This window comes from Equus caballus, chromosome 27 (assembly GCF_041296265.1).
Source record: "Equus caballus isolate H_3958 breed thoroughbred chromosome 27, TB-T2T, whole genome shotgun sequence".
In the NCBI taxonomy this organism is placed as follows: Eukaryota; Metazoa; Chordata; class Mammalia; order Perissodactyla; family Equidae; genus Equus; species Equus caballus.
The window spans coordinates 26,304,272-26,331,225 of NC_091710.1; the positions used below are offsets into that span (position 1 = coordinate 26,304,272).

A 26,954-nucleotide genomic window follows, 5' to 3' on the forward strand; every position below is an offset into this window, starting at 1 on the left:
CAATACCATGGAATGTAGGATGTTGTCATTCAAGTTGTATATTCTGCTAAGCAGCAATCCAGTACCTATTGCACTTAGGTCATAGAAAGGAGATTTGTCCTACTGCTTAACCAGAGAAATGTCAAAGGAAGAACTAAAAGATGCATCTCCACTGTCTTCACTCGAGAGTTCAGAATGAAGTGGAAGTATTATGACTTAGTTTCTTCCCAGATGGTATCCAAGACTCCTTGCTGGAAATTACAATTCTTTTCCTAAAATTTTCAGCAATGTAGACTGGTTTTTGAGTCAGTAACAAATAAGATGGGAAGAATATATAGAAGCTAAGTTGTCTCTCTCTAGATATGGCTAGTTTTTTAACATATTATGTTTGATTTTTAAACATATCAGTTTTCTACTAACCACATACCACAAAGAAAAACTTTTCATGGCTTCTGCCCAGTATCAGAACCCTTCATAGGATCAAAGGAACTCAGAGAGCCATCCTAATCAATGGAAATGAGAATGTACAAATCAAGGACAGCAGAAGATTTCTAGAGAAATGGTAGCTGTGAAGGGAGAAGACTCTCTCTCAAAAAGGCTAAATGCAGCCTGAGTGGAGCAGGGTTGTTAGGTAACTCATCTCTGATATTAGTGTAAGATCTCCCGGAATTTAGTTATATTTATCTCGTCCTCATTCTCCCCCACCTGTTGCCATCAGAATCACCACCAACTGCTCTGACATGTCAGGACAGGCACCTTAAAGCCCAGAACCTCAGATGAAAGTCTGGAATTTCTATAAACTCTGAAACACTGGAGCAGTGGAGAGTTAGGGACAATTCAAAAATACTCCTCAGGTGGCCATCTTGTGGTTTAGGAAAAACAAAACAAAAACATACACACAAACAAGAAATTCTGCCTTGCTAAAAAGGACCACCTATTTCAGGCAATCTGGGCACACATCATCCTCTTCCCAAGATTCAGCTGAATCCTCTGCTTTTTCCCACTTTCTTAAATTCCTCTGTTGGGGAGGGGGGGGTCACCTTGCTGGGCAGTTAATACCACTATTTAAGTCCCCTTTACTAAAGAACTTAGCTTTGACCTTTTAATCTAAATGTTTCAGTTTTGAAAGAGGATAAAAAATGGTAACCATGAAGATGGAGAAGTCTTCTTGAGTCTTTAAAAGATCAGAAATGGAAACAGGGAGACAAGATGGATTTAGGGTTTGGATAGCAGATTCAGGGAGTTCAAGTAAACCAGTTAGATTAGATCTAATCTAAATTTAAGCTTAAGGCAATGTTCCGTGCCTAGAACCAACCAAAAATGTTCTTCAGACCATAATTTCTTATCATGTAATCAATATAGTCAAAACACACTGCATTGATTTAAAGTCTCCTAATCTGAGTACTCAGAAGTTTTACAAATATTAGCTCAATACTTAGAAAAATAAGATTATGAGACTAATAATTCTCATTTTATAGACGCAGAAACTGACAGTCAGAGAAAATAAAAGTGTTTAATCCCCCCAAAATGAGACATAAGGCACTGGAGTTCTAGCCATTAAACCCAAGTTAATAGTTCATTACAGAATCCGAAGCACCAGTACAGAGTACAGCATTAAAAGACCTTACCCTCACTGCCCAGTTTAGGATTTTTGAAAGAAGTTGTCAGACTTCACTTCCAAAACAAACAAAAAGAGAATTATCACGACCATAAATCTCTCTCTCTCAATTCCTGTATTCCAAAAGCCATCGTATGACGAATATTGACAAGTGTCCACCCTCCTTGAGGAGGTTAAAACTTTAGATTAACAAAAAAATAGGGCTGGTTTTGCATCTCTACCTTCTATATTTCCATAAAAGAGATAAAGTCTACATATGGAGTTCTCATTCCATTTGTTTTCTCCAGCCATGGAGATTAAAATCACAATGGTCACAACGGATGCTGCAGTTAGCTTCCACTCTCTAAGCATACAACACAGGCAAAGACAATTTCCTTAGAAGCCATTTCCTGGGCCGGCCCTACACAGTGACCATTAGGTGAAAGTTAAAGCATGTTCACTGTAGTAGCATCAAGCCCTTTCCCAGTGGCCGATGGTCTTTTCCATTTGTCAGTATATGGTATCTCCTCACACTCACAGAAGGAATTGTAGAAGAATTCTGTGTTCTTCTGTTAGCATTTTGCTGGCCAGAGCATATTTCCTCTCTTTTGCTTTTCTTAACAGCACCAGGGAAGGAACTGGAAAAGATGTAAACACTTTTTGACTCTTGAACAAAGGAAATCAAGTGCAAAGAGAGGCCAAGAGGGAAATTGAGTATAAGAAAAAGCAAATGTGGACTCATAATTAAATGGAGAGAAAGGTCACTCTCCAAGAGGCTTTGGAGAAAGGATATCAGGCCAGCTGAGAGTCAGAACACCTTTCCTGGAGCATTTCATGGGACTGGCATTTGGAAGGCTGTTCTGTGTGCTATAGTAGTTCATTTCAATAACCCCTTTTAACCACTTATTTTGTCTCAGACAAAGGCATCAAAGAATCTGAGGTGGGAGACTGTGAGTAGATACCCAACAAATGGGGCACAGTGGTAGGACCATAGGTCAGACAATTCCACCTTTGCTATTCACGAACTTACTACACAGTCAAGTTAGTTGGCTTCACTGACCCATCACTGGGATGCTACCTTGAAACCCTACTGAGGGGAAACATATTTAAAATGTATAACACATAGTAGGCACATAGTATGGGGTCACTATTATTATTACTGCATGGAATGTCCCAAAAATAACCTGGAAAATTAGATTTTAATTATCATTTGTATTGTTATTTCTGTTTGGTGAGTTATTTATGTCAATTATTTTGCCTTTAATTTATATTTAAATATACGACTTCTCCACTAATAATATAACCTTTATTTATATTTCTACTTTCAATAACTCAAAGTGCTTCTACTTTTATGAATACATTTACTTTCATAACAGTGGGCTGCAGGTAGAAAGCAGAGTTATGGTTTCTGTTTTGCAGATAAATACTCTTAGGCAAGAATAAGACAAATAACTCCCTCAAGATCAATGCAGTACCTAGGACTTCGGTCCAGATCTCTCAAACCTTTCTCAGCTCAAGTGGAAGTCAAATCTCATTTCTTAGGGCCTTCTTGCTTTCCTGAATTTTTATTTTCTATTTCTGATCCTAGCATGTGAGGAAATGGGGATAGAGCCAAGATTCAACATCAATTTACAAGGTTACCTTTCTGTTTTGCTCAACAAATAGAGACGTTAGAAAGGTGCACAAGCCTGGCACCAAACAGCCCTGGGAGATAAATCCAAGCGTTAATTCAGCAAAGCAGATGATGTTGTCCCCACCGATCCAGCTCCAGGTGGGAATCTTTGGCAGAAAAACCTGTTTCGTGGTAGAAAATAGGACAAGCATTAGGAATAAATATACCTCGAGAAAGTTCTTTCTTTCTGGATGTCTTTCTTTCATTTAATTTACTTGAAAACACTGATGATGCCCAGGTCCGTGAAAGTGAAAAGAACAAATTCAGCATTTAAAAGTGGTCATTGGTGACCATCAATCCATTCTCTGTGTCTACGTGTGTGTCTGCTGTTGTTGTTTTATCTTCTACATATGAGTGAAATCTTACAGTATTTATCTTTCTCTGTCTGACATATTTTGCTTAGCATGTTACCCTCAAGGTCCATCCATGTTGTCGCAATGTACACTCAAAATTTGTATGTTATAAACCAATGCTACTTCAATTGAAAAAAGGGAAGTAGTTAGCGGTCAACTTCTCCCACTTCTGAAAACAAAAATAGCTAGAGTTGCAAAATCAGGTCAAATGGTTTAGATCTCTAATTGTATCCCAAATTTCAATCTTTTTGTTTGTTCGTTTGTCTTATGTGTTCTGTTTTATCAAGATATAGTTGACATATATTATATTAATTTCAGGTGTACAACACAACTATTTGGTAATTGTATATATTGTGAAATGATCACCACAATAAGTCTAGTTAGCATCCACTTCCAGAGTGATTACAAATTTTTTTGCTTGTGATGAGAACTTTTAAGATCTACTGTCTTAGCAACTTTTGAATATACAGTACAGTGTTATTAACTACAGTCATCATGCTGTACACTACATCCTCAGGACTTATTTATTTTATACTTTATTTTGTGTGAAAGTTGGTATCTTTTGACCCCCATCATCCATTTCACCCAGCCCCACCCCCACCTCTAACAATCACCAATCTGTGAGTTCTGGGTTGTTTGTTTTTGTTTTATTCCACATATAAGTGAGATCATATGGTATTTGTCTTTCTCTGATTTATTTTACTTAGCATAATGCCTTCAAGCTCTATCCATGTTGTTGCAAATGGCAAGATATCATTCTTTTTTATGGCTGAATAATATTCCATTATATATACATATACACTGCATCTTTTTAAAACATTCATCCATTGATGGACACTTAGGTTATTTCCATGTCTTGGCTATTGTAAATAATGCTGCAATGAACATAGGGATGCATGCATCTATCTGAGTTAGTGTTTTCATTTTCTGTAGATAAATACCCAGAATGGAATTACTGGATCATACGGTAGTTCTATTTTTAATTTTTTGAGAAATTTCCGTACTGATTTCCATAGTGGCTGCACCAATTTGCATTCCCACCAACAGTGCACGAGGATTTTCTTTTCTCCACATCTTCACCAATGCTTGTTATTCTTTGTCTTTTTGATAATAGCCATTCCAACAGATGTAAAGCGATATCTCATTGTGGTTCTAATTTGCATTTCCCTGATGATTAGTGATGTTGAGCACTTTTTCATGCATCTGTTGGCCATCTGTATGTTTTCTTTGGGAAACTGTCTATTCAGATCCTCTGCCCATTTGTTAATTGGATTTTTTTTGTTATTGAGTTATATGAACTCTTTATATATTTTGGATATTAATCCCTTATCAGATATGTGATTTGCAAATATTTTCTCTCATTTAGTAGTTTTCCTTCTCATTTTGTTGATGGTTTCCTTTGCTATGCAGAAGCTATTTAGATTGATGTAGTCCCTCTTGTTTATTTTTGCTTTTGTTGCCATTGTTTTTGGTGCTAAATCCAAAGAAATCATCACCAAGATGCATGTCAAGCTTACTGCCTATATTTTCTTTAAGGAGTTTTATGGTTTCAGGCTGTACACTCAAGTCATTAATGAATTTTGAATAAAGTTTTGTATATGGTATAAGATAGTGGTCCAGTTTCATTCTTTTTCAAGTGGCTGTCCAGTTTTCCCAACACAATTTATTGAAGAGGCTGTTCTTTCCCTATAGTATATTTTTGGCTTATTTGTCATGAATTGACCATATAGCTGTGAGTTTATTTCTGGGTTCTCCATTCTGCTCCATTGATCTATGTATATTTTTTTATGCCAGTACCATATTGTTTTGATTATTATAGCTTTGTGATATAGTTTGAAATCAGGAAGCATGATGCCTCCAACTTTGTTCTTCTTTCTCAGATAGTTTTGGCTATTTTGGAGTCTTTTGTGGTTCTATACAAATTTTAGGATTCTTTATTCTACTTATGTGAAAAATGCCACTGGACTTATGATAGGGATTTCAATGAATTTTTAGATTGCATTGGGTAGTATGGACATGTTAACAATATTAATTCTTCTAATCCATGAGCATGGAATATCATTCCATTTATTTGTTTCTTCCTCAATTTCTTCCATCAATGTCTTATATCTTATAGTTTTCATGGTACAGGTCTTTCACCTCCTAGGTAAAATTTATTCCTAGCTATTTTATTCTTTTTGATGCCATTGTAAATGTGATTGTTTTATTAATTTCTCTTTCTGATAGTTGGCTATTAATATACAGAAATGCAACAGATTTTTGTATATTGACTTTGTATCCTGCAACTTTACTGAATTCATTTCTTAGTTCTAACAGTTTTTTGGTGGAATCTTTAGTGTTTTCTATAAATAGTATCATATCATCTGCAAATAGTGACAGTTTGATTTATTCCTTTCCAATCTGGATGCCTTTTCTTTCTTTTTCTTGCTTAACTGCTCTGACTAAGACTTCCAATACTAAGTTGAATAAAATGGTGGGAGTGGGCATCCTTGTCTTGTTCCTGATCTTAGAGGAAAAACTTTCAGCTTTTCATCATTGAGGATGATGCTAGTTGTGGGCTTGTCATATATGACCTTTATTATGCTAAGGTACATTCCCTCTAACCCCACTTTGCTGAGAGTTTTTATCAGAAATGGATGATGAATTTTGTCAAATGCTTTTCCTGCATCTATTGACATGATCATATGATTTTTATCCTTCATTGTGTTAATGTGGTATATCACATTGATTGATTTGTAGATATTAAACCATCCTTGCATCCCTGGAATAAATCCAATTTGATCATGGTATAATCCATCTAATGTATCGTTGAATTTGGTTCCCTAATATTTTGTTGAGGATTTTTGCTTCTATATTCATCAGTGATATTGACCTCTAATTTTCTTTTCTTGTGGCATCCTTGTCTGATTTTGGTATCAGGGTAATGTTGACCTCATAAAATGAATTTGGAAGTATTCTTTCCTTTTCCATTTTTTGGCAAGATTTTGAGAAGGATTGGTATTAACTCTTTTTTATATGTTTGGTAGAATTCACCAGTGAAGCCATCTGGCCCTGGACTTCTGTTGGTTGGGAAATTTTTGATTACTGATTCAGTCTCCTTACCAGTAATTGGTCTGTTCAGATTTTCTATTTCTTTTTGGTTCTGTCTTTGTAAGTTGTATGTTTCCAGGAATTGATCCTTTTCTCCTAGGTTGTCCAACTTATTGGCATTTAATTGCTCATAGTATTCTCTCATGATCCTTTGTATTTCTGTGGTATCAGTTGTAATGTCTCGTCTTTTATTTCTGATTTAAATTCAGTCCTCTCTCTTTTTTTCTTGGTGAGTCTAACTAAAGCTTTGTCTATTTTGTTTATCTTTTAAAAAAACCAGCTCTTAGTTTCATTGATCTTTTCTATTGTCTCTATTTTGTTGAATGCTTCATTTTTGGTCTCTCTTTTCATTTTGGCTTCTATTTCATTTATTTCTGCTCTGATCTTTATTATTTCCTTCCCTCTACTCACTCTGGGCTTTGTTCATTCCTCTTATTCTTTGAGGTATAAAATCAAGTTGTTTGAGATTTTTCTTGTTTCTTGAGTTTGGAATTTATTGCTGTGAACATCTCTCTTAAAACTACTTTTGCTGCATCCCATAAGTTTTGGTATGTTGTATATCCATTTTAATTTGTCTCAAGATTTTTTTTGTTTCTCTTTTGATTTTTTCATTGTCCCATTGGTTATTCAATGTTGTTTAATCTTGACATATTTATAAATTTTCCAATTTCTCCTTGTAATTAATTTCTAGTTTCATACCTTTGTGGTCTGAAAAGATGCTTCATATAATTTCTGCCTTCTTAAATTTAGTAAGACTTGTTTTGTGCCCTAGCATGTGATCTATCCTGGAGAATGTTCTATGTGCTTTTGAAAAGAATGTATATTCTGTTGCTTTTGGATGGAATGTTCTGTATATGTCTGTTAAGTCTATCTGGTCTTTTAAGTGTCATTTAAGGCCACTGGTTCCTTATTGATTTTCTGTCGGATAATCTATTTATTGATGAAAATTGAGCATTAAAGTCCCCTACTATTATTGTATTGCTATCTATTTTTCTCTTTAGGTATGTTAATATTTCTTTTATATATCTAGGTGTTCCTATGTTGGGTGCATAAATATTTATAAATGTTATACTATCTTGCTGGATTGACTCCTTAATCATTATGTAATGCTCTTCTTTATCTCTTATTACAATCTTTGTTTTAAAATATATTTCATCTGATATAAGTATAGCTTCCCCAGCTTTCTTTTGGTTTCCATTGATACGCAATATGTTTTCCCATCCTTTCACTCTCAGACTGTGTGTGTCCTTACACCTGAAATGAGTCTCTTGTAAGCAGCATATAGATGGGTCTTCTTCTTTTTTTGTAATCCACTTAGCCACTCTATGCCTTTTGATTTGAAAATCTAGTCCATTTGTATTTAAAGTAATTATTGAGAATTATGTGCTTATTGTAATTTGTCTTTTGACTGTTTTTAAATTTCTCTGTTCCTTTCTTCTTCTTTTCCCTCTTCCTTTGTGATTTGATGATTTTCTATGGTAGTATGCTTAGATTCCTTTTTCTTTATCTATTGTGTATTTACTGTAGGTTTTTGCTTTGTAGTTATTATAAGACTTACATAAAACAAGACCAGTCTAATGGTGATGAACTCCTTTGGTTTTTGTTGTCTGGAAACCTCCTTATCTCTCCTTTGCTTCTGAATGACAACTTTTCCAGGTAGAATATTCTTGGTTGGTAGTTTTTTCTTTCAGCCCTTTGAATATATTGTGCTATTGCCTTCTGGCCTGCAAAGTTTCTGTCGAAAATCTCCTGATAATTTTGTGGGAGTTCCCTTGTATGTGACAAGTTGTTTTTCTCTTGCTGGTTTTAATATTCTCTTCTTCTCTTCAACTTTTCACACTATTTATTTATAATGTGTCTTGGTGTGTGTTTCTTTGAATTCACCTTATTTGGAACTTTCTGTGGTTCCTGGACCTGGATATCTGTTTCCTTCCCCAAGTTAGAGAAATTTTCAGCCATTATTTCTTCAAATAAATTTTCTGCCCTTTTCTCTCTCTCTTCTCTTTCTGGCACTCCTATAATGTGAATGTTGGTCTGCTTTATGTTGTCCCATGAGTTCTTTAAGCTGTCTTCACCATTTTTCCTTCTTTTTTTCTTTTTGCTATTCTGATCAGGTGGATTCTACTACCCTGTCATCAAGTTTGCTGATTCTTTATTCTGCTTGGTCTAGTCTGATGTCAAACTTCTCTACTGTATTTTTCAGTTAAGTTATTGTGTTCCTCAGCTCTGAGACTTCTACTTACTACTTTCTCGTATTTTGTATCTTTGTTGAAATTCTCACTTTGTTCATCCATTCTTCTCCTAAACTTGGTGAGCATCCTTATGCTCATTATTTTGAACTATCAAATAAATGACCAATCTCTATTTCATTAAGGTCTTTTTCTGAGGTTTTTTATCTTGTTCTTTTGTTTGGAACACATTCCTTCGTTTTTACATTTGCCTTGACTCTCTGTGTTGGTTTCTATGCATTAGATAAAACAGCCACCTCTCCCAGTCTTTAAGGTGTGTCTTGTGTAGAGGATGAACTTTATCATTGAGCCTGGCCCTAGGTCTTGGCTGTCTTTCAAACCTTTGTGATTGTTCAAGCAGCCTACTTTATTTTTAGTGGCTGCCAGTATTGAGGCTGTACCAAGACCTGTCACTGTCCCAAAGGTAAGGATCTTGAAAAGCACCTGGATTCAGACTGATTGAAAGACAGACCCTCAGGCAGCAGGTTTTAAAGTATACAAATATATCTCTTCCCAATTTACATTCTTAAGTGATAGCAATCTTAATGAGACTCCAAATTTCACTTATAACTGATAAAAACTTTTTACATGTAGACCCATTATCAAGTAATAAGTTCATCTATTTACTTAGATGAACTAAGTTCATCTAGCTTCAAAGACTATAAGAGGAGATTTGATAGGCTAGAATGTTACAATACCTTGTTATGGGATTGAAGTATCTGTATGATGACTCTGGTCTGTGGGTGATAGTTCTTGATAGAGAGCACCCTACGTAAACAACAAAATATGCTCATCAGTGATGTGCCATAGCCAATGGTTTTGTAATACAATTCAACTCAAATTGATGTGTGGGTAAGCATAGGGAAACAGCATATTATAAAGCTCATCATTATGCTCTTCTCTAAAAATGTTCTGTTTAATAGCATAAACACAGAAGGGTGCTATTTTTTTAGTGGCTTAGTTAACTAAATCTATGGAAAGGTCATCTCTAAGTATTAGGAAACTGTGGTCTTCTGGGACCAATTCTTGAGGAGGAAATAACAGTTCCATATATTTTAGCCTTCAAATTCAAAGACATTAATTACAGGAAAAAATAGAGATTGAATTACTGTCTATAGCTTGAAACAGCTTGGAGATTGTCTCATCCAACTTTCTCATTTTACAAATTAAGAAACTAAGGTCTAGCTCATATTTACTGTATTATGCGTGGTTTAAGTTCTCAGCTGTTTCTTCCTATTTGTATAGTCACCTTTAGCTATGTATATTTATTTTGCTCTAGGGGCCAAAACTTCATCTGGCTTAGGCACAATGCTATTGCCATCACAACGCTAGTTTGAATGTGTTACCACAAGTCAAGTTCCTGCTCATAGAAAGTTCAGAGTTAAAGATGGTAATGCTAACTCTAGCCATCTGGGAAATACTTGCCAACAGTTATAAGCATATCATATTGAACCATGTACAGTCTTTCACTAGAATTACAGAAGAATAAAAACCCCAATAAGCAAAGTCTACTAATAAGATTCACAAATCACACATGGTATCTTTCTTTTTTTTTGAGGGGGAGAGGATGTTAGTTATAAGAGTGCTATCTCAACAGTTTTCAGTTATTTGTATGCTTGCTTTTTAAATTTAGATAGCTATTATCCATATGAAACTTCAAGAAAGTATGTGAAGAAGCACATAGATACTCAGGATACTCTATTTTCACTTCCTTTTTCATAATCTGTGCAGCCTCTGGGACAAAAAAATAGGCAGAAACCTGAAATATGATGAATCTAGTACTCAGATAGATGACATCTTCACCTGTTTAGTCCTATGCACTGGGCTTTATTTTAAAAGAGATAAAAATAAAATCAGCACGGGAGCATCTAAAACACAATGCCAGTTTCTTACCTCATAATGTTTGAAGTATCTTCAGCATGCAAATCACTGCAGAAAGGGTTGGCTATAATCAGGCATGCTTCTGCAGATTCCACCTATTCTTCAAGATTAAACAGCAGCCATCTTGTTAATTACATGGGAAATGCTTTAGTGCTCCCCTTTTGAGTTTTCTTATAAAATTTCCAGTAGGAAAGAGAACACACTTGGGAAGGACTTCTGATAAGGATGTCTTTACATCAGAATCATAATCCTGCAAATGCTGCAAGGGATGTAGCAGATGGACCAGGGCACAGGGTCTCCAACATAGATGTAAACTTGCTTTAAAATGGGTGTAGTAACATAGTTATATTTTCCTATCATCTATAACCATCAATTTATGACTAGTGATGAGTAATATGATCTTTTTAAAGAACTACCTATATATTTATTTACCTTTCAGAATAGGCAAAGAATAGAGGAACTTGAAGTCTGCTTGGGTCAAGGTAAACAGTCATTAAATATTTGTGGATTCTGAATCTTAAGGTTCTGGAAAATTATTGAAGTGGCTCTTACAATACTAAGTTTCAGGGAAGAGAAAGATTATGCTGTATCTGTCATTTTTGGTTTCCATACTTTATGTTAAATGTACAGAACTCTGCCTTAAAAAACTGAAGCCTTTTGGTTTGTATGACTCTATGAAACCTAACACATGAGAGGAAGCTGGCTTTGATCTCAAATGAAAGATGTCTAGAGGGTTGGCTGTTGCTCATTAGTTTTAATCTCAACCTTAATGGGATTTCTGCTATTTTCCTTCATGTTTCTCCTATCAGAAGGCATATCAACTTGTTTACCAAAATTTGGTGAAGGTGATGGACTCCTAGAAATCTCTCATCTGGTAAAAATCCTATTTGCATAGTAAGATCAAACACAGTTTTGCTAGCCATAACTTTTTCATATATCTTAGGCTGATAAAATAAAACTGTTCTAGACATATAGAGAGTTTAGTGAAGTAAATAATTTAAATAAGTACAGGGAAAGCATGAAGTCTGCTTGATATGTTTTAAGGACCATTTGGAGGTCAATTAGTACATTTCCCGTATCATCAGTTTTTAAAGTTGAGGAAGTCATATTTCCCCCAATTTAATAACATGGCATAATAACTTTTGAAAGAGCAATACATCCTATCTTCTTAATTCTTGCAGCTTAGGAAAAGTACCAGGAGAAAAAGAACTAGATCTTACCGCAACTCGCCTCAGATCCTCCCACTTTAGTGCAGATCCAGAAACAAAAGTTGTATAGGCCATGTAGCACTTAAATATGGTTTCTAATTCCAAAGAAGGAGGAGCCCTGGACAAACGATGTGCCAAAGATGATTGACTTTAGTTTAGAGATTGTCAGATTTATTTAGTGCATTTAAATACCAGCTTTACTCTCCTCTTGGAAAACATCCATCCTCCATCATTAATCCACATGGTTAAGTAATATTGACACCACTACCTTAATTCCAGGGATGAGCCTGCAGCTCAAGTTTAATCAATCATAGTGATATGAAAAAATATGAATCAGGTTAATACTAAACAAAAGACTGCAGAAGTTCAGTATCAAATAAAAACAATTCAATTATTCAAAAAACAAAATATTTTAAAACAACTGTGACTTTAATAAAATAGCTTCTAAATATATGAAGAAAAAATTGACAAACAAGAGAAAGAAATTGATGATCTGTCACTGGAAAGAGAGATTTCAACAGATCTCTCTGAATTACTGATAGATCAAGCAGAAAAAAAAATCAAGTTTGATTTTTATAGATTCTGCAAGCAACATTTGGGATATCCATTTTTTTCATCTTTATTGAGGTATAACTGACAAATAAAATTGTAAGATATTTAAAGTGCACAACTCGATGATTTGATATCCTCATAGATTGTGAAAGGATTCTTCCCATTAAGTGAATTAACACATCCTTCATCTCACATATTTACCTATTCTGCAGGGTGAGAATGTCTAAGTTCTACTCTCTTAGCAAATTTCAATTGTAAAATACAATGTTATCAACTATAGTCTCCATGTTATAATTAGATCATCAGACCTTATTCCCCTTAAAACTGAAAGCTTGTACCCTTTTAACAACCTCTCCCTATTTCCCCCACCCCGTAGCTCCTTCTTTCTATTTTCTGTTTCTATGAGTTTGATGACTTCCTTTTTCTTAAAAATAAGATTCCATATGTAAGTGATACCACGCAGTATATCTCTTTCTGTCTGGCTTATTTCACTTAGCATAATGCCTTCCAAGTTCATCCATGTTGTTGCAAATGACAAAATTTCCTTCTTATTTTAAGGTTGAATAACATTCCATTGTATATATATATATATATATATATATATATATATATATATATATACATATATATACACAACATTTTCTTTATCCATTCATTCATTGGGGGACACTTAGGTTCTTTCCATACCTTGGCTATTGTGACTAATTGTATTTTTTTCAAGAGCACACAAATGTTTATCAAAATGATAATTTGCTTGACTGGTTAGGAAAGCCTCAACACATTGCAAAAACTAGCTGTTGTATGCACTATGACCTCTGATCACAATACAACTAAGTTGGGAGTTAATAATTAAAAACATAAAAATATTCTTTATATTTGGAAGTCTAAAAACTTATAATGAAAGTTATAAAATTCTTAGAAATAAATTATGTTGAAAACACTAAATATCTAACCCTTTGGATACAATAAATGCAATGCCTTAGGAGAAAGTTATAGCTTTGAAAATTAATATTGAAATATATCCAAAGAAATAAGAAGGAAACAGACAATTAAAAAAAAAAGACTGCAAACTTAAAATAGAAAATAAAGATAAAACAGAGAAGATGATCAAAGCCAAAACTTGGTTCTTTGGGAAAAAATAACTAATATAATAGACAAACCTGTAGTAAAGTTACAGAAAAAAAGAGAAGACAAAAATGACTTATATAGTGAATGAGGAAGATAAAATATCCAGAGGCAAATAGAGATAAAAAAAGTTAATGAAATAGTGATGTCAGCATCATGGTGGAGTGAGCTTGGCCAAGACATTCTCCCCTCCAACATACAACAAAAAGGAACAATCAGGGTCTGGCTCTGTGGCCGAGTGGTTAAGTTCGCACGCTCCGCTGCAGGTGGCCCAGTGTTTTGTTGGTTCGAATCCTGGACGCATACATGGCACTGCTCATCAAACCACGCTGAGGCAGCATCCCACATGCCACAACTAGAAGGACCCACAATGAAGAATATACAACTATGTACCAGGGGGCTTTGGGGAGAAAAAGGGAAAAATAAAATCTTTAAAAAAATTTTAAAAAAGGAACAATCCTATTCCAACAAAAAATATCCTAATAGCACAGGAATCCTCAGAGACCCACAGCAGCCAAATGACGGAGGGCAGAGAGGCTCGAGTCCCCCTTGGAGGAGCTGGAAAGGGGCAAGAGAGAACTTTGCTCCCTCCCCTAAAGACTGGGATCATTGCCATGGATGGCTCCATGAAGAAAGGAGTGGGGGAGGGGCCACACATCCACAGGATCACCCAGGACTCCTTAGCACCCTTGCAGCCTAGAGGGAAGCCCTCGAACAGGGTGAAAACTTTCATGTGGGGTTACCCCATCAAGCTAAGACCCCAGGAAACCAGATAGTAAGAGCTGATCAGGAAACCTGAGTCTGCACACAGAGAAAGTGCCCCCCCCAACCCACGCTGTGCCATGCCATCTCTGCTGAAGGTGGACAGCTCAGAATATGTGGCTCTCGACCCACTTCTAGTGGTGTTAGGCTGTAACTGCAACTGAATAATATCACTATGCAAAAAAATTGTTCTTCTAGCATCAAATTCATAAAAGCTCCAGACCAGAAGGAAAACAATAAAACCACAGAATTATGTCCTGAGGACTTGGAAAAAAGTAAACTAAATGACAATGAATTCAGAATAGCTATCATCAAAAAACTCAATGAGGTAAAAGAAAATATAGAGAAACAATTCAATGAGTTCAGGAGCTACTTCACAAAAGACATTGAAACTATAAAGAAGAATGAATCAGAAATACTAGAGATGAAAAATACAATGGATCAGATAAAACAAAATATGGATTCCCTGAATGTATGTGTGGACACCATAGAGGAGCAAATCAGCATAATTGAAGATAGACAGGTTGAATGGCTCCAGACAGAGGGAGAGAGAGAACTAAGACTAAAAAGAAATGAATAAAACCTCTGAGAAATAGCTGACTCAATGAGGAAATGCAACATAAGAATTATAGGTATCCCCGAAGAGGAAGAAAAGGAGAATGGAGCAGAAAGCGTGCTCAAAGAAATAATAGCAGAGAACTTCCCAAATCTAGGGAATGAGAGAGAAATGTGTGTGGAGGAAGCTTTCAGATCTCCTAGATATATCAATGTAAAGACCTACTGCAAGGCATACAGTAGTAAACCTGGCAAAAATGAATGACAAAGAAAGAATACTCAGGGCAGCAAGGTAGCAGAAAATAACCTATAAAGGAACACCTATCAGACTTTCAGCAGATTTCTCTGCAGAAACCTTACAAGATGGAGAGATTGGAATGACATATTCAAAACTTTAAAAGATAAAAATCTTCAGCAAAACTACTCTATCCAGCAAAAATATCCTTCAGATATGAGGGAGAAATTAAATCCTTCCCAGACAAATACAAGCTAAGGGACTTCGTAGCCACGAGACCACCACTACAAAAAATCCTCAAGAAGGCCCTCATACCTGAAAAGAGAAAAAAAAGGGAGAAAGGGGTCACAAAACACAGAATAAGGAGACAAATAGGTAGAATAAGAATAGGATAGCAAATATTCAACTATAGCATTAGGTTAAAGGGAATGAAAACACCAAAAACAAAGACAATCTTATCACTTTAACCATAAACTCACAGCACAAGTTGGAATAAGAGATGAAAATAATAACTTAGGAGAGGAGGAGGAAAGGGACTGAATCAGTTTAAGCTAAGGAAGTAAGAGACCACCAGAAAATGGACTATGTTATTCACGAGATTCTGAATACAAACTTTAGGGTAGCCACTGAACGAAAAAACAGAACAGAGACACAAACAATAAATAAGGAAAAAGGTAAGAAACCCAGCATGAGAAACTGCAGAAATCAATGGGTAGACCAAAACACACAGGACAGGAAACAAAGGAAATGCAAGAAAACAGGATAACAAGTGACAGAATGACAGCAGTAAGCCCTTATACATCAATAATTACCCTCGATGTAAATGGATTGAATTCTCCAATAAAAAGACACAGAGTGGCAAGATGGATTAAAAACAATGTCCAACCATTTGTTGCCTCCAGGAAACACACCTCAGCTCCAGTGACAAATACAGGTTCAGAGTGAAGGGGTGGAAGACGATACTCCAAACTAATGGCAAACAAAAGAAAGCAGGTGTCACAATGCTTATATCAGACAAAGTAGATTTCAAGATAAGGCAGGTAAAGAGAGACATACAGGGTCAGTATATAATGATCAAAGGGACACTACATCAAGAAGAAATAACACTTATAAATATCTATGTACCCAACACAGGAGAATGAAAGTTCATAAAGCAACTGTTAACAAATGTAAAAGAAGATATCAAAAATAACACAATAATAGTAGGGGACCTCAACACTCCACTCACATGATGGGACAGATCATCAAGACAGAAAATCAACAAGGAAACAGTGGAATTAAATGAAAAGCTAAAACAGTTGGACTTAATAGACACATATAGAACACTCCATCCGAAAACAGCAGAATACACATTCTTCTCAAGTGTGTATGGAACATTCTCAAGGATAGACCATATGTTGGGAAATAAAACAAGGCTTTATAAATTTTAAAAAATTGAAATAATAATGAGCATCTTCTCTGATCATAATGCTATAAAGCTAGAAATTAATTACAAGAAAAAAGCTGAGAAAGGGACAAAGATGTGGAGGCTAAACAATATGCTATTGAACAAGTGATGGATCATTGAAGAAATTAAAGAAGAAATCAAAAAATATCTGGAGACAAATGAAAATGATAACATGCCATACTAACTCATAAGGGATGCAGCAAAAGCTGTATTAAAAGGGAAATTCATCACAATACAGGCACACCTTAACAAACAAGAAAAATCCCAAATAAGCAATCTCAAATTACACCTAATTGAATTAGAGAAAGAAGAACAAACAAAGTCAAAAGTCAGCAGAAGGAGAGAAATAATAAAAATCAGAGCAGAAATAAATGCTATAGAAAGAAAAAAGGCAGTAGAAAGGATCAATGAAACAAAGAGCTGGTTCTTTGAGAAGATAAATAAACTTGACAAACCCCTAGCCAGACTTAAAAAGAAAAAAAGAGAAAAAGCTCAAATAAACAAAATCAGAAATGAAAGAGGAGAAATAACAACAGACTCCACAGAAATCCAATGGATTGTAAGAGAATACTAGAAAAAACTATATGCCAACAAAATGGATAACCTAGAGGAAATGGATAAATTCTTAGACTCTTATAATCTCCCAACGCTAAGTCAAGAAGAAGCCGACAATCTGAACAGACCAATCACAAGGAAAGAGATTGGAACAGCAATCAAAAGCATCCCAACGAATAAAACCCCAGGACCAGATGGCTTTCCTGGGGAATTCTACAGGCCAATATCACTGATGAACATAGATGCAAAAATTCTCAACAAAATTTTGGCAACCCGAATTCAGCAATACATCAAAAGGATCATACGTCATGATCAAGTGAGATTCATACCAGGGACACAGGGATGATTCAACATCCACAAATCAATCAACGTGATATACCACATCAACAAATTGTGGAATAAAAACCACATGATCATCTCAATAGATGCAGAGAAAGCATTTGACAAGATCCAACAGCCATTTATGATAAAAACTATGAATAAAATGGGGATAGAAGGAAATTACCTCAATATAATAAAGGCCATATATGACAAACCCACAGCCAACATCATACTCAAGGGGCAAAAACTGAGTGCCATCCCCTTGAGAACAGGAATGAAACAAGGATGCCCTCTATCACCACTCTTATTCAACACAGTACTGGAGGTTTTGGCCAGAGCAATTAGGCAAGAGAAAGGAATAAAAGGAATCCAAATAAGGAGCGAAGAAACGAAACTCTCGCTGTTCGCAGACGACAGGATCTTACATATAGAAACCCCAAAGAATCCATCGGAAAACTTTTAGAAATAATCAACAACTATAGCAAAGTTGCAGGGTATAAAATGAACTTACCTAAATCAGTACCATTTCTATACTCTAATAACGAACTAACAGAAAAAGAACTCAAGAACACAATACCATTCACAATCGCAATAAAAAGAATAAAATAGCTTGGGGTGAATTTAACTAAGGAAGTGAAAGACCTATACAATGAAAACTACGAGGCCTTCCTGAAAAAAATTGATGATGACATAAAGAGATGGAAATACATTCCATGCTCGTGGATTGTAAGAATAAACATAGTTAAAATGTTCATTCTACCTAAAGCAATCTACAGATTCAATGCTATCCCAATCAGAATCCCAATGACATTCTTTACAGAAATAGAACAAAGAATCCTAAAATTCATATGGGGCAACAAAAGACCCTGAATTGCTAAAGCAATCCTGAGAAAAAAGAACACAGCTGGAGGCATCACAATCCCTGACTTCAAAACATACAAAGCTACAGTAATCAAAACAGCATGGTACTGGTGCAAAAACAGATGCACAGATCAATGGAACAGAATTGAAAGCCCAGAAATAAAACCACACATCTATGGACAGCTAATCTTTGACAAAGGAGCTGAGCGCTTAGAATGGAGAAAAGAAAATCTTTTCAACAAGTGGTGCTGGGAAAACTGGACAGCCACGTGTAAAAGAATGAAAATTCACCATTCTTTTTCACCATTCACAACAATAAACTCAAAATGGATCAAATCCAAAATAATCATGATACCAAAACTATTAATGTAATTTACCACATTAACCAATCAAAAGTGAAAAATTATACAGTTATTTCAGATGCAGAGAAAAAGTTGATAAAAATATTGTTTCGCCGTTAAGAAATAAAATTCATGGTATATTAGAAATAGAAGAGAATATCCTTAACATGATAAAGAGCATCTTTAAAATGAAAAGGATGACCTTAATGGGAAAATATTAGAAGAATTTTCCTTAAAATCAGAAATGAAGATACAACCACCGCTTTTTTCCCAACATTCTATTTGATGTCTCAGCAAGTATAATAAAAAATCAGAATAAATTGTACACATAAGGACTACAAAGAAGAAAATAAACTATCTTTATTTGAAATAATATTATTTACTTAGAAACCCCTAATACTACAGAAAAAATTAAATAGAGGAATTTAGCAATATGGATAAACAGAATAATAGTACACAAAACTGAATTCCGTTTTTTATACCAATAGCAAACAAGTAGAAAACATAATTAATAAGATACTATTTCCAATAATATCAGAAAATATCAAGTACCTATATATATATATATTAATTACATATATATAATAAAACTCAGTACTCCTCAGAAATTATACAGCATTATTAAGAGACACTAAATGAGAACTAAATAAATGGATAACCATAGCATAGTCAGAGTTAAGAAGAGTTTGTAGGATTGGCCTGGTGGTGCAGCAGTTAAGTTCGCATGTTCTGCTTCTCAGGTGTGGACATGGCACCACTTGGAAAGCCATGCTGTGGTAGGCATCCCATGTATAAAGTAGAGGAAGATGGGCACTGATGTTAGCTCAGGGCCAGGCTTCCTCAGCAAAAAGAGGAGGACTGGCAGTAGTTAGCTCAGGGCTAATCTTCCTCAAAACAAAAATTTAAAAAAAAGAAGAGTTTGTAACATAAAAAAGTCAATTTTCAATTTAAGTCTCAATCATATTCCCATCAATTTTGGCAAAGTTTTTCATACACAATAGAATGATTGAAAAATTCCTATGACAGATAAAGGGCCAGAAAGAGCTTGTCAATTATTGAAAAAACCAAGGAGGGAAGACTTACCCTAGGATATATAAAGACTAATTATGAAGCTTTAGTAATTTAAAAAGTGTAGTATTAATGCAGTGAGAGAGAGATTGATAAAATAGAAAACACAGAGCAGACCTATTCATAATAGTAGCATGTCAGGGTTTATTCAATAACTAGCATTGATAAAATAACTATCCATATGGAAAAAGGTGAAATTTTATTTATTCACGTGAAATGCCATATACAAAACAAATTCCAGTTGAATTAGAGATTTAAATGACAAAAACCAAAATTTAAAATTCGTAATGGGAAGTGCAGTTAAATACTTTTTAAACATTGAGATAGAGAAAGATTTCCTAAACAAAAACCAAAAAGCATTAAATATAATTGAAAAGATTGAAAATTTGACTATAATAATATTAAAAACTTTCAAATATCAAAATACACCTAATAGTAAAAAGACAAGTTAAAAACTGGAATAATATATTAGCAATTCACACAACTGATGAAGAATTAGTGTCAAGAATATATTAAGTATTCCTAGAAATTAAATAAAAAAAAATCCCATAAACAATCCAATAGGAAAATGGGCCAAACACATGAACAGGCATTTCACAGAAAGATGAAACACATGTGGCTAATAAACATGAAGACAAACTCCACATCCTTAGAGATAAGGAGCATACACATCAAAACCACAATGAGGTTCCATTTTATAATGCTTCCATAGCAAAGATTAAAAAGTATGACCATATCAATTGTTAGAAAGAATGTAGATATACAAATACACAAAGTCTCTTACATATTGCTGCTAGGCTTGGAAAATGTTGCAACCACTTGGAATAATGTTTTATATTATCTTTTAAAAATGAACATTCTCATACTTCACACTATTAAACATGCACACACACACTATTGCATGGGGCCATCAAGAGCCAAATATAAGTACATTAATAACAAAACTATTTGCAATGGCAAAATCTAGAAACTATTCAAATTACATCAAAAGAAGAGTGGATAAATAAACTGAGGTATAGGTTATCAACAAAATATCATATAACAATAAATACCAATTAACTAGAGCCACACTCAGAAACATTAATGTATCTTATATACATCATATAATCATTTTATACATATTATATATGCATCCTATATAATTTAAAGTGAGGAAAATCTAAGCATCACAAGATTACATAAGCATGATCTTCCTTCTATGAAGTTAAACATATCTAAAATAATGTGAACATTTTGATAGTGTACATAGATGCAATAAAACTATAGGAGAGAGAAACAATGGTATTGATGTACAAAAAAACTTTCCCTATTCTCTTAAAACACTTTATATTCAGTACGTGATACTGGATCATCAACATGAGTGGACAAGTGAAAACTTTGCATATATCCATATATGAAATATTTAGAGCCGGGGGCTTCTGCTTTCAGGAATAATAAACTAGGTAACTTCTGCCAACCTTCTACTAAAGATGTATAAAAATGCTGGATAAAATATAAAAACATCTTCTGATAAATCATCAAGGATATAGCCAGACCATGAAGAATTACTAGGTGAAATCCTAGGAGAAATCAAGGTCTTGAAGATTAAGTTCAGTCTTTTTTCTCCCCCAGAAAGCATTTAGCAATCCAGAAGCAGCATCTACCAAAGTGAGCTAACATTTTGGTGGTCCTACAGGGCAAGGGGGCAAAAAATGTCCAGCTCCCTTCACACTAAAACTGAAGAGTTTGATAACCCATCCAAATTTCAAACTGACATAACAAAGGTACACAAACATAGAAGAAGATTAAAATTGAATAAACTAGTTTTTAGATGGATTGTAATCCCAAGTTTGTTACCAGCGTAGTACAGAGAACCTCCAGCCTTGAACTTGGATTAAGGTGGTCCTGAAGCAGAAGTGCCCCATTGTTCTTGGCAGAAGTAAAGGAATATCCTCTCCAGAAGAATGCAACACTGTTCTAGGCTATAAATTATTTCTACAAATAATTTTTAATATAAGAATCAGCACATAATCTAAGACAATAAGGCACACAAAGGAAACATGATACTATGTGTGACATCCAGCAGAAACAGCAGACAATAAAACCAAAGACCTGAGATGTTGAATTATTGGACACAGACTCCAATATAATTATGCTTATTTTGTTGAAATAAATAAAAGGTAAGCCTGGAAATGCAAAAAAATCTATAAAAACAGAGAATATTTGATAAAGAACCAAATACAAATTCTAGAAACAGATAATAGATAATACAATAACTGAAATTAAAAATTCAGTGGATAGGTTTGTAAGTAGATTAAATGCAGATAAAGAGAGAATCATGGACCTGGAAGGTAGGTCATAACAAATTATCAAGAATATAACACAGGGATACAAAAAAGGGAAAACACAAAAGAAAGGGTAAGAAATATAGTTGGAACAGTTAAAAAGGGCTAACATACTTATAACCGGAGTCTCAGAAAAGGAGAAGAGAGAAAATGGTGACATGGACAATATTTGAATGAATAATTGAGAATCTTCCAGAAATGGTGGAAGGTACCTATCCAGAGACTTAGGAAGATTTATGAAAACTAAGCATGATAAAATAAAAGAAATCCAAACCTATACACATCATACTAAAAGTATAATGTTTTCATTAAATACAACACATGATCTTTTAAAAAGATGTTTTTTAAAGAAGGTAGTTCAACAGACTTCTTAATAGCAACAACAAAAGCCAGAAATCAATAGACTAATACATTCACGGCTTTTAAGGAAAAAAAGCTGTCATATAGAACTGGCATATAGAACTCTATATCAATGAAATTACCTTTCAAGAATGAAGAAAAAGTAAAGACATTAAAAAAAAGCTTGTCACTGGCAGATCTGCATTTAATTCAGGATGAAAATGGGCAAGATAGGGGGCTGGCCCGGTGGCACTGCGGTTAAGTTCACACGTTCCTCTTCAGCAGCCCAGGATTCGCCAGTTCAGATCCCGGGTGCGGACCTATGCACCACTTGACAAGCCATGCTGTGGCAGGCACCCCACATATAAAGTAGAGGAAGATGGACACAGATGTTAGTTCGGCCCCAATCTTCCTCAGAAAAAAGAAGAGGGCTGCTGTTGAATGTTAGCTCAGGGCTAATTTTCCTCAAAAAAAGAAAAAAAATGGGCAAGATAGTAGTCATTTCATAAAAAGGAATTCAAATGGCCTATACATATGAAAATATGCTTGGCCTCATTAGTAACCAGAAAAATGAAAATGAAAACCACAGTAAGATACCATCGTGTTATAAAACACAACCCTGAAGAATGGCTAAAATTAAAAAGACTGATGTTTCTAAGTATTAGAGAGCGTGTTAAAAGTTATATTTCCAAGGATATAGGGCAAGAGGAACTCTCATGATTGCTGGTGCAAGTGCAGATGGGTAAAACCATTTCAGATAATTGGCAATTTTATTCCTGGATACCAGGATATATATACAAGAATTTTCAAAGCAGCATTATTCATAATAGTCAAAAAGTGAGGTGAAATGTCCACCGACAGTGGAATGGATTAAGAAAAATTGTGGTGTATTCATATAATGGAATACTCTACTACACAGAAATGATAAGGAATAGGCATAGCCATGATCCAGCCACAAAATAGATGAATCTTACAAAGGTAATATTGGGGTAAATAAATTTATATCCCACTTACGTAAGTTTTTTAAAAAAGGAAAAAACTAAATATTCTAAATAAACATACAAGATAAGACAATTAAAAAATTGTGAGACAAAGTTACCTCTAGGGACCAAAAGATGGGGTTACACTGGGGAGGGTTATGCTGGGGTGCTGGCAACAGAATCTATCTTGATTTGGCTGATGCTTACATGGGTGTTCACTTTATAGTGATTCATTTTAATGTACATTGTAATTCTATGTAATTTTCTTTCTGAGTTATATTTTAGGATATAAAAGGTTTAGACATGGTATTTAATCAATTCCTCGTTATTTTAAAAATGAATAGAAGTTCTAAGATATTTTTTCTTTTTTTTTTTTTTTTTTGAGGAAGATTATCCCTGAGCTAACTACTGCCAGTCCTCCTCTTCTTGCTGAGGAAGCCTGACCCTGAGCTAACATCCGTGCCCACCTTCCTCTACTTTTTATATGTGGGACGCCTACCACGGCATGGCGTGCCAAGCGGTGCCATGTCCACACCCGGGAACGGGGCCAGCAAACCCCGGGCCGCTGAGAAGCGGAACGAGCGAACTTAACCGCTGCGTCACCGGGTCGGCCCCATAAGATATTTTTCCTGTACTCCAATGACTTGTGTGCAGCTCTTGGAAATTTTTCACTCAACTTTTGATCTTATGGGATTATCTAATATTGGAGAAATTAGAAAATATTTATTGCTACGCATGTAATATATGTATTGGAAAACATGACAGCTATGTTACAAAATGAGGCATTCATTAAATATTAAAAAATAACTTTGAGGAAATGTAGTTATCATAAGACATTTCTTGAATCTGCAGGGAACATTTATTAGCCATAATGATAATAAACACTGATCGTTGCTGTAACTACAAAATGGAAGATAACTATATTGGAACAGTGGAAGAAGGGAAAGTGGTAGAAAGTGCTGAAAAATATTTACCTGCTGTATCAGGTGATGAATAAATATTGTCTAACACTGAGGAGTCAAAAGAGTGCTAAAACATGGATTTAAAGTTAGCAGAAATATCAAATCTGAAAGAGCTAAGAATAGTTATCTCTGAGCAGTAGAACTGGGAAAATGGGAAGGGAATAAATATTTTGTGACAAGTATTCTGCTATTTGATGTGTAAATTATTTTCGTGTATTACTTTCTTGAATAGCACTCTCTTCTGGGTGCCTACGCTGATCTTCCCACTCCCCCAACGTCTCCTGAATTAGGTGTCCCCTCTAGGTTATGACAACGTTCATCTGCATGACTCCCTCTCCTTATCTCTACGTTTTAATTTTCACATTTCAAGTGAGTGTGTGTGTACATGATTTTCATTAATCCTGATCAACATTATTGTACTTTTCCAGTCTGAGAACTATCTTTTTTCAACTCTAGAAAGTTTTCATCTTCTCATTTTATTGTGAAAAATTGCACATATACAAAGTGTATAAGACGTATGCATTCAGTATAAAGAATGATAATAAATCAACATTTAGGTACCCATTCATGCACAATAATAATACAGATTACTCAAGGAAATAAGCATCATCTTATTATTGTTCCTTGTCGTATAGTCTCTAAGCCTAGTTATCTGGCTCTTCTGGAGGTTTTGAGAGCCATATAACATCTATTCACACATTTCTTTCTGCTTAATTTAGCCAAGATTTTTGTTGCATAACACTAAGTATTCTGACTTATAGAAATACAGATTAATGTTTTACCTTTATGATATTTCATAGCATAATATCTTGGATATTGTTTTGCTTAAATCATAAAACAAGTAACCAAAGAAAGAAAAGTGACAATTTCCGTATCAGTTATTTATTTTTGACTAAAATCTTGCAAGATCTTTGTGGCTTAAAATAGCAAGTTATTATTTCTTGAAATTCTTTGTTTTGACTGGGCTCAGGTGGGTGATTCTTCTGTTCCATGTGGTTTTGTTTGAGTCAGTTAGATGACTGCATTTACCTGAGAGTGTTGGTGGGCTAGATCATCCAAGATGGCATCACCTACATGTCCATTGCCTCAAATAGGCCAGCTGGAGGAGCTGGCGGCTGAAGGGCCTCCTCTCCATCAGAGTTCTTGAATTGCTTATACACATTCGGCCCTCCAGACCCGCAGGTTCCACATCCGTGGATTCAAGTAAACGTGGATAGAAAGGTCTAGGATGGCTACATCTATACTGAACATGGACAGACTTTTTTTCCTTGTCGTTATTCCCTAAACATTGCAGTATAACCTTTATTGTAGTTGCATAGCATTTATATTGTATTAGGTATTTTAAGTAATCTAGAGATGATTTAAAGTGTATGGGAGGATGTGCATAGGTTATATGCAAATACTATGTCATTAAATACAAGGGACGTGAGCATCCGCTCATTTTGGTCTTGACAGAGTGTCCTGAAACAAGTCCCCCCTGGATACTGAGGGATGTCTGCAGTGGTTCAGGGCTCCAAGAAACTAAAAGCAAAAGCCGCCAGCCCTCTTAAGGGCTGGGCCCATAACTGGCCCAGTCACATATACATGTTTTATTGGTTAAAATAAGCCAAAAGGCCAAACCAGATTCAATAGAATGGAGAACAGACTCTGTTTTTGGTGGGAAGAGTAGAATACGTGTAACCATTTGGGAGGAATTGCTGATAGCCATATTTTAAAAACAATTTACCACAGTCTTCCCTCTGGCCACAAAAATTTACATCCCTCCCCTGTACAAAATACTCTTGCCTTCTCCTCCAGAAGTCTCAACTCTTTATAGCATCAGCTCAAGTCCTGATCTTGTCACCTAAATCAGGTCTAGATGTAGATGGGGCAACTCAGGCAAAGTTCCTTCTCATCTGAAGACCTGTGAACTAAATGGGTAAGATATTATCCCCACCTCAACATCCAATGTACCATGATGAGGCACGGATAGGAAAACTGCAATAGACATTCCCAATCGAAAGAGGCGGGGGAAGTGATGCAGGGCACATGGAACTCACTGATCCATAGAAATTCTGAAATCTATCTGAGTACATACTATTAGGACCCCCTACTCCAGGGGTGGAGATGTTTATTGATTAGGGCCCGTGTCTGTCCTTATGAGCTAATGCACTATCTTCTTGATTCTTGTCTCTGCTCTCTGTCCCTCTGAGTCACCCTTCCTTTTCCCTAATAAATGGCCCAGGTTTGTACTTGAGTACTTTTCTCAGCCTGATTCCTGCCTGTGCTAGGTTGAGGCCCAGAGGCATTTTTTTTTTCCTTTTTGAACTCTCTCTGTCCATTTTACTCCAAGCCGACAGTACTTTTACCAGTAAAATTTTCTGTAAAGCACTGACTACTTTCTATAAATATTATTCAGGTTGAGGTCATGCTCAAAGTCATATGCATGGTTCCCTTGGAGACAGACCTCTGTCTACTTCGACAAGGTCGAGATTCTGAGAAGAATGTCCTTCAGCTTCTTAGAAGCCTTTTGCCTGACT

General features: G+C 35.2%; 1 protein-coding gene across 1 annotated transcript in view; it reads right to left on the minus strand.

The window, feature by feature from the left end:
* The window catches only part of KCNU1 (potassium calcium-activated channel subfamily U member 1), a 150,371-nt gene that overhangs the window by 86,071 nt on the left and 37,346 nt on the right, over positions 1 to 26,954 (minus strand). The window contains exons 11-14 of the mRNA XM_070252722.1: positions 12,021 to 12,126; positions 10,813 to 10,895; positions 9,618 to 9,687; positions 3,218 to 3,370 (exon numbers count right to left, since the gene is read on the minus strand). Of these exons, the coding sequence (XP_070108823.1) occupies positions 3,218 to 3,370; positions 9,618 to 9,687; positions 10,813 to 10,895; positions 12,021 to 12,126 (412 nt within the window). The remainder of the gene's footprint in view (positions 1 to 3,217; positions 3,371 to 9,617; positions 9,688 to 10,812; positions 10,896 to 12,020; positions 12,127 to 26,954) is intronic.